At 41.6% G+C, this 9,273-nt stretch overlaps 1 protein-coding gene across 1 annotated transcript in view; it reads left to right on the top strand.

The window, feature by feature from the left end:
- Window positions 1–9,273, top strand: part of ZSWIM7 (zinc finger SWIM-type containing 7) — an 18,297-nt gene that overhangs the window by 2,557 nt on the left and 6,467 nt on the right. Inside the window, exons 2-3 of the mRNA XM_013006303.2 lie at window positions 2,952–2,973; window positions 3,619–3,721. Coding sequence (XP_012861757.2) covers window positions 2,952–2,973; window positions 3,619–3,721 — 125 coding nt within the window. The remainder of the gene's footprint in view (window positions 1–2,951; window positions 2,974–3,618; window positions 3,722–9,273) is intronic.

The raw sequence follows: 9,273 nt of genomic DNA on the forward strand, positions 1-9,273 counted from the left end.
TTGAGATGGAAGAGCCAAGACCTCTCCCTCACAACAATTTAAAAATTATTCGAGAGCCAGAAGTATATTTTTACAAAGAGGGAAAATTTTAAGTAACAATAAATCATCATCATCATCATCATAAATGAAAGTATGATAGTCTGTATTTTCATTTTTACTTCAGAGCCTTATGTACATAGGGAAGGAACCACAAATGGTTCCCCAGCCGCAAATTTGCCGACCCCTGGCCTATGGTTGGTTAACATTTCATTGGTAAAAAACCATTTAATGCTGTTTCTTGTGTTGGTCATTAACAAGTCCTGCATTGATTGACATGGGTAATTAGTATTAGTTGAGTGCTCTAGGGAAGGAGGGCTGGCCTTACAATTGATGGTAACTGGCTGTAAAGCAGAGAGGTTGGGGGAGAGAGATCTCTCTTGGTTGAGAGCTGGACTGGAAAAGAAGCAGAACCATACGGAAGTTACGTTATCCTGACGCTGCCACACTGGCTCGGAGCTGGACTTAGCAGCAGAGAGGCTGGATGGCAGGGCACAGCTAAGAATGCTGAGTACATACTACACTGGCTTTGTGCTCAACACCTAGACACTCCAGTGTTCTGAAGCCCCACCTAAGCTATTCCATGAATCAGGTGTTTTATCGGTGTCCTTTTCCTGAGGATGTCTCCCCTAGAGCTTCGGACTTGCTCCAGGATGGACTGGCTGATATGGCTGTCTCCTGAGATCACCCTGACCCATTATCCTGGGAATTCCCTTGACATATTGAGCCTTAAATTTACTGTTCAACAGATGATCCTTTATTATTATTATTATTAATCATTTTATCGGGAGCTCTTACAGCTCTTATAACAATCCAGACATCATTTGTACCAAACACATTTGTACATATTTTGCCATCATCATTTTATTTTTTTAAAAATTATTTTATTGGGGGTTCATACAACCCTTATCACAATCCATGCATACATCCATTGTGTCGAGCACATTTGTACATTTGTTGCCATCATCATTCTCAAAGCATTTTCTTTCTGCTTAAACCCTTGGTATCAGCTCCTCTTTTTTCCCACCCTCCCACCCTCATGGACACCCGATAAATTATAATTATTTTCATATCTTACACCATCTGCTGTTCCTTTTTGTTAATTTACTCCCATAGTCTATGGAGCAATTATTCCAATAGCTTCCTGATGAAAAGGTATACATTTACTTTTTGAGACTTTGCAGGTCTGCAAAGGCCCTCTTACTGAATTGATTGGTTAGCTATTGAATTATATGTTGGAAATATTTCTTCAGGCACCTGAAAACATTGTTTTCCTACCATTGAGCTTTTAATGTTGCTTTTGAAAAATCTGAAACCTCCCTAGCTCCTGATTTTTGTATGTGGCTTCTATTTTCTATGGGGGTCTGAATGATCTCTTTGGATGCAGTACTATGAATCTTCATGACAATGTTCTTGAGTGTGAAGTTTGGGTGTTTGGGTGTTTTTCTTTGCAGATGCTCAGTAGGCCCTTTCATGCTAGATATTTATGTGCTTCTGTTTTTAAAAATATTCTTAACTTATTTCATCAATAAATTTCCCCGTTTTTGTTGTTGTTTCTGGCATCCCTGCTATTCAACTGATTATCCTATATCCTGATATACTTCATTTCTCTTCTAAATTTCACCTTTTGTTTTCTCTACTTCCTATGAAAGTTCAACTTTTTCTTCCAAATTTTCGTACAGCTTTCTTTTATTTTTTTTAATTTACAACCCCTTTTGCTGAAGATTCTTTTTATATTTTGTGTATCTTTCATAATTGCATTGACACCTTTTTTACCTGAAGTATTAATAAACCAAGCCAAGCCCATTGTCATGGAATCAATTCCAACTTATAGCAATCCTACATGGGGTTTCCAAGACTGTAAATCTTTATAACTGGAGGGTTTGACCCACCAACCTTGCAGTTAGCATTCCAACACTTAAAACAGCACCACCAGGGCTCCTTGAAGTATTAACAGAACCAAAAAACAAATTCAATGCTACTGAGCCAATTCTGACTCGTAGTGACCCTATAGGACAGAACAGAACTGCTCCTTTGGGTTTCCAAGGCTGTAAATCTTGACAGGAACAGAAAGGGTTTTTTCCTACAGTGAAGTATTAATGGAAGTATGAAATGTCTTCTCTCGGCTGTTTCCCTTTGGATTGATTTTCTTTGGTTTGTTTTAGTTCCTATTTCAGTGTCTAGCAACTCATGATTGTGTGGTCATATTTAAGAATGGAAAACTAAAAATGTTATTAGAAGCACTGAGACTGTGAACAGAGCCCTGGTGGTGCAGTAGATAAAGTGCTCAGCTGCTAACCTAAATGGTTCCAGCTCCCCAGGGGAAAAGATAGCAGTCTGCTTTGTCAAGATTGACAGCGTTGGAAACCCACAGGGGCAGTTCTGCTCTGTCCTAGAGGGTCACTGTGAGTCGGAGCCAACTCCATTGTGGTGGATCGAGACTGTGAACTTCACGGTAGTTAACCATTCCAATGCCATGCTCCTTGGACTGGCCAGCTTTCCCAGGGAGGCTTGTGTGGTGTCCTGCCTATACGACCTAAGGCCCGATTACCTGAATTGTGGAAGCCATGCTGGGAAAGATGACAAAAGATATTGTTTTCAAAGTGCTGCTCTTAACTTCAACTGTACGTAACTTTTAACTTTCCCGCAGTCCAGATAGCCTATATATTAATCTCTAGAAAATCAACCTAGTCTTTTGCCAGAGTGAGAAAAGACAGGCAAGGAAGGAAACTGGTGTTCTGCTTCTTGCTTTCAAAGAGTCTTCCTTATTTTAACCTCCCTGCTCCATCACCCGTTCCTGAGATATTGAATGCCACCAATTTCTGAGGGTTTTAAAAAGTCTTCTTGGTTACAGTCTGTTTATGATTGTTATGGTTTAACATGATTAACTTTGTTTTTCTATTTCTATTTTGCAGTTCCTGATGAGCATCTATTATCGTAAGTTATATCATGTTGTGGTTGGGATTTTTTGGCCATCAATAGGTTTCAGAACCAAATCCTTTCAACATCACCTCTTAATTTAAAAACAAAACCTTACCAAACCTGTTGTTGAGTTGGTTCTGACTCATAGCAATCAATGAACAACAAAATGACACCGTACTAGGTCCTACACCTCACAATTATGCTTGAGCTCATTGTTGCCAGCCACTCATTAAACTAAAAGCGATATGTTCTTGACTCAAGTGAAGTGACCGAGGCACCCCCATATTGTCCTATTCACCATTCATGTGTAATATTCTAGAAGTTGTAGCTGATCCACACTAACGCAGGACAAAGAAATGAGAAGTCTACCTCTCTATAAGGAAAGACAATTATTATTTTCAGATGGAATAACTCTATTTATTTTAAAAAATCAAGAAAATATAGTTAAATGGCCAGTTTGAAAAATGAAGACATTTACAGCAATGTTCTGTCATTCTACAACGAGGATCCCTGGTGCCCTCGTAGATTATGCATTGAGCAAGGTCAGCTATTAGCTTCTTTGGTTTTGTTTTTAAGTCTTGAGGCTGGTGATCCTTTGGATCAAGCTAGTGAAGTGAATGTGTGAGTCGGTATGTAATCTGAAGCACTTCTGTTTTCCAGGCTCAAGTTTATCTTCGGTACATCAGCCGTCCAGGCCTTGGACCTCGTGGATCGGCAGTCCATCACCTTAATCTCATCTCCCAGTGGGAGGCACATCTATCAGGTAGACGTCTAGAGGTGGCCGTGTTCTTCGGAGAAACTCCTCAGAACATAGTCTGTTTTCATGAACCTCTGTGGAAGCCAGTGACCAACTTTCAGTGTTTCTCGAGCTGTGGAACGTATTTGACCCAATTTAGTAAGATTAACCTATTAATAATTAAAATAAGATAAATATGATCCAGATTTATCCAGTAGCATTATGTGAAGTCAGAAATGATGTGAATTGGCGCATTCCTAGGTCTATTAAAATTTAGCCAACTTTTGCTTTTCCATTGTTTTATAATAGAAATGATGTTTTTCCACATGAATTATTGACAGCTTCTCATTATCTCTTACAAACAAGAGCTAGAATGCATTCTGTGGCCCTTCAAGATGCTCAGATTATCTGTTAATGATGTAATTTGGTAGTTATATAATGGTGCAATCTGGCAATTGTATAGTGATATAATCAACACCGGGATGTGATAGGATGTAATTATTTTCCATTTGTGATAGGTTGTAAGTCCTGGCCTGTGTGTTAATGAGACATGATTAGGTAAATGCTAATAAGAATTCACTATTATGTTAATGCAGTAGTATTAACAGGCTGCAAACAGCCTTACTCTGGTCATAGACCTGATCCCATTTTAAGGGAAGTTATCCTGGGCCGTAGCCTTCATCTCTTTTTATTTTACACGGAGCAAAGAGAAAGTAGCTTTAGTGCCACACACAAAAAAGTTGCACGAGCAGATTATGTCCTTTGGACCGTGGTTCCCTGAGTTGAAAACTTTGTAGACCCAGAAGAAGATTGATGACAGGACATAGAGGTTTCTAAGGGACTATGGGGCCCACAGATATTGAAAGGACCTTCCTCTAGAGAAGACAGAGAAAGAATTCACCTAAAGCTAGCACCCTGAATATGAACTTCCAGCTTCCTAAACTATGAGAGAATGCATTTCTGTTTGTTAAAGCAAGCCACAGTGGTACTTCTGTCAGAACAACACTACATAACTAAGACAAAGGCACTGGACAGCTTGCTAATAATGCAAATAAGGCTTAGGGCACTGTGTGGAAGTGGGACCATGCAAATAAGGTATATGGAAGCCTGTCAAGAGGATTGGGGATTAGTCGGTTTTGCCATCCTACTAGGCTTTAAAATGAATCATCCCAGAGGTGAAAGGGGGCACCTGACTACTACTGAGAAAGGATTCCTGGGAGCACAGTGCATCTTTTGAACCCAAGAGTCCTGCACTGAGAACCCCCTAGACCCATGGGACAGCTGTACTACTGAAGACAAGAAGCAGAAGCAGAGAAACAGTAGCAGCAGAGGTGGCAAAACCCAGAGACCCACAGGAGACAATGGGCTTCCAGTCCCAAGAGGAAAGAGTTGAGCACCTTTGGCCAAGACTTACTGGTGTGGGGTGATGCTAAAGAGCATTATAACACTTACCCCAGCAGAGCCAAGGCTGAGCCACCCTGAGGAGGCTGAGGACCTAAGGGCCACAGAGAGCCCTGCCTAAGAAGAGGCTATGTCTTTCCTGATTGTGGACTGTAACCTGCTGTTTCCTTCATTAACTCCATAATCAAATGATCTGTGAGTTCTGTGTGGCAATTACAGTGAACTATGGAACCGAGCAAAGAAGCAGAGTGCCATGACAGTGGGACAGCTGGAGTCCAAATTGGTAAAAAGGGTGGAAAGGAGGAGGTAGACAAGGGAGCTTTAAAGTTTGTGGGTTAACACTCCATGATCTTCGCCTTCCTTTGTCCATGAGCTTTTTGAAGACGTTCACTTCAGAGAAATCAGCCTTGGGCTGTTGATCTTGGTTCTTTGTCCTCCTTGTGACATTCAAGAAAGTCAGATGCCTCCACCATACCATTTTTACTGGTCTCCAGGATTTTATATCTCTCTTGATAGGAGCTGGGGGTGGGGGGACGCCATCTGCTTTTGTATCTAATGCAGGCTTTTCTGAAGACCAGGGAGGGGAGATTTCAGAGGATGAATTCTACTTTATCTATGATCTGAAATTATGTCAGTTAACTCTTAAGAGAGAGCCTGTCAATTCTTACAGAGAATAATTTGAGCAAAGACATCTTGGATAAATAGACCCCTTTGCTTAGTAATGGAGCGCTGGTGGCATAGTAGTTAGCCTTGAGCAGCTAACTGCAAAGTCAATAGTTCGAAACCAGCTGGATCTCTGTGGGAGAAAAATGAGGCTCTCTCCTCCCATAAACAGTTACAGTCTTGGAAACCCAGGGGCTACGCTGACTTCGGAGTCTGCTATAAGTTTGGTTTTTACATCGCTAGATGCCCTTGAGTCAGTGTATATGGCCCTCTGCCCTCTGTACAACAGAAGAGGACACTGCTCGGTCCTGCCCATTCTCCTATTATTCCTGTGTTTGAGCCCATTGTTGCAGACCCCATGTCAGTCCATCTTGTTTGGGGCCTTCCTCTTTTTCGATGCCCCTCGACTTTATCAAGTATGATGTCTTCTCCAGAGAGCAAATTCTTATTGAATTAAATATGGCTATAGAAATCTGATATACCCTCAAATTGACCTGGCGATTTTATTGGTTAGTAAACTAGTAAGCATTTGTCTTAATTCCGGGCTTTTGTGAGCTGATACAATTGAGTGCAGACACTGTCTCAGTAGGGGCAGTTATCTTTCTTTAAGTCATCCTAATACTTTTACTGCCCTGTAGGTGTAATGTATAACTATTCTCAAAGCATTATGTTGATGTCATCTGACTTGCCTTTTATACTTTTTAGCTCACTCGGGAAGAAAGAGAATGCACTGGCCAGGAGAGGCTAAATTATGCAATGGTTGCAACAATGACCGCAAATCTCAAAGGCTTGCAAAAGTGTCTTATGCACGCTACATGTGCATCACAAGTCTACTGCACTTCTGCTCCAAAACACATTCTGAGGCCCCCGTGGATCACGCAGCTTATATGGGACATTGAGGGTTCCATGGCAGAGACGTGTGATACACACCAGTTGATAATATTTCTGCTTGGCTACTTGCATTTTACTGACTAGATGTGGCTGTAAAATCAGCCTGTATTTAACCGGCCAAGAATGCATAATCCTCCTGCAGAAAGAGGCACTGAACACAGGGCACAGGAATAGTTTCCCACTGTGAAGGGTTCTAAGAAGTTTGGCAGGGTCATAAAACGAAATCCTTGAATGGCTGATCATCTGGATGGTTGATCTTCCATAGAACCTAACTGAAACCACAGCCAACTGCCTCTGAGTGAGGTTCATACGAGTCGAGTCGGGTCACGATCGTGCGTATCCTCTTTCCTGCATGTTTCTTTTTCTAAAGCTCTCTCCTTCTGGGGATAAACATTCCAGACAACAAGAGGGAGAAGTACAAGTAATTCCTGTAAGAGGAGTTCAATTTTCCATTGAAGGGTAAAAGAACTGAATTAGATGATCCCAAAGGTCAATTTCCAGTTGTACACATTTCTCAGATCTTTGCCTGATTACTGGGTTCACTAGATATCCAGTACTGGATAAGGGGGGCGGGGGGAGTAGATTCAGTTTATTAGTTCTTTGCAGTATGTACTGCCTTAGGCAGTTAAACGTATTTTGAGTTGTAGCCAGCTTTGGGAGGATCAGGCAAGAAAGGATTGGGGACACAATAATAAAGAGCCAGAAAACCATTCAAGCCTGTGTAGAATTCTAAAGATTTCAATGCCTGCTAAAGCTTAAATCAAGATAGATGAGACCTTAAGGGAGAAGAAATCTAAAGTTTTATTCATTGTAATAATTGGGCTACCAGAATTATTCATGTCACTGCTGGCTGTTGGTGGCGTTTCCTCCAGGGTTAAGTGAAAAAATTGGCTGCATTAAATGCTCTCCTTTTAGTTTACGTTTTCTAGACTCTGTGGGGAAATTCCTCCACTGATGCTCAATGGTATAAAAGGTGACTTGTCTACAACGTGTCCACCTCAAGATAGAAAATCATAAGATGTAGTTTTGACTACCTAATTTGGAGCCCCAGTGGCACTATCAGGTAAACACTGTACTGCCAACTGCAAAGCCAAAGGTTCAAACCCACCAGCTGCTCCTCAACAGAAAGATGAGGCAATCTTCTGTAAAGATTTATAGCCTCAGAAACTGTAAGGTCACTATGAGTCAAAATCGACTTGATGGCAGTGGGTTGGTTTTTCTTATAATAGTTTTATTGACATATCTTATACAATCCAATATATCCATTCACATACAATTCTATTCAGTCCCCTCAAGAGGAGTTATACAATCATCGATGCTATCAGCTTCCCGTGGGTTTTTACATTGTAATTGAGGCAGAAATCTTTAAGGAAACAGGAGGCATCTTTTCCCCCCCAATAATTGGCCATTTCTGGTCATCTAGCAGCCCCCAAGGACTTTTGCTGACTTAGTACAAATACAGTGCAGGCATGGAAGGATCGTGCAAATTGCTAGACAAATTACAAACAAGCAGAACACAATAATAATGTTGGTTCTTCTCTGGTTGAAGCCTTACCTGTTGCTTAACTGTTAGGGATTAAGGGAAAGAAGGGAGTGCTCCTAATGAATTTAAAAAAGAAGCCCTGACTCTTTGAATTGGCCATTTTAGAGCCTGAAACTCATGTTTCCTGCGGCGTACTGCTCAAAGGGAGTTCAGTGTGAGATAGTCCTCACGGTGCTTCTATTTCCTCTGGAAACTAATAATTTCACACTTCCAGTTTGGAAATTAACTTTTTAAGAATCACCCACTCACAGCTGTTGAGAGGATTCCAACTCATGGCAACCCTTCAGGAGCTACTGGTGACCATGGGGTCCCCAGCTCAGTGCCTAACATAGGCCACCAGGATTCCTAGAAATGAAGCCCCCTCCCTAGAAGAAGGGGGGGAAAAGATTGTGGCATCTTGCTCACAAAAGACTTAAGTGATTTCTCCAACAGATAGGTCCAACACACTCTAGGTACAGCCGTATTTCTCCATAGCCCAAACCCCACGACTGTCCAGCCCAGTCCATCCTGACCTCAGGTCTTTCCCTATCCCTCCCTTGTCTTCCTTTAGACTACCACCGCAGCTGTCTGTTCTTGGACTGGGCCTCTTAAGGAAGCACCCTACGTGGCGGGTCCTCCTTCCACCCTGCAGCATGGACAGGCAGACCCCGACTTCTCCACCTGGGGCAGCTGAGGCTTTGCTTGTGCAGACTTCCTTGCTGTGTTTTCTTCCCTTGCGTGTCCTTTTCAAAAGCCTATACCCACTTGCTGCTTCTCCAGATCCCGTCTTCCTGTTCATCCTACCTGAATGGGTATTTTCCTTTAGAAATGTACAGAGGGCTGTGAAACACCGAAGCTTAAGTTCTGCAAGAAGGGAGGGGGAAAAGAGGCGCTGATACCATAGGGCTCAATAGAAAGTAGATGTTTAGAAAATAATGATGGCAACATATGTACAAATATGCTTGGTATAACTGATGTATGGATTGTTATGAGAGCTGTAAGAGCCTCCAAGAAAATGATCTTTTTTTTTTTTTTTTTTTTTTTTTTTTTTTTTAACATTTTATTAGGGGCTCATACAACTGTTATCCCAATCCATACACAC

This window comes from Echinops telfairi, unplaced genomic scaffold, assembly GCF_000313985.2.
Source record: "Echinops telfairi isolate 266 unplaced genomic scaffold, ASM31398v2 ScPeMD7_2010;HRSCAF=2546, whole genome shotgun sequence".
In the NCBI taxonomy this organism is placed as follows: Eukaryota; Metazoa; Chordata; class Mammalia; order Afrosoricida; family Tenrecidae; genus Echinops; species Echinops telfairi.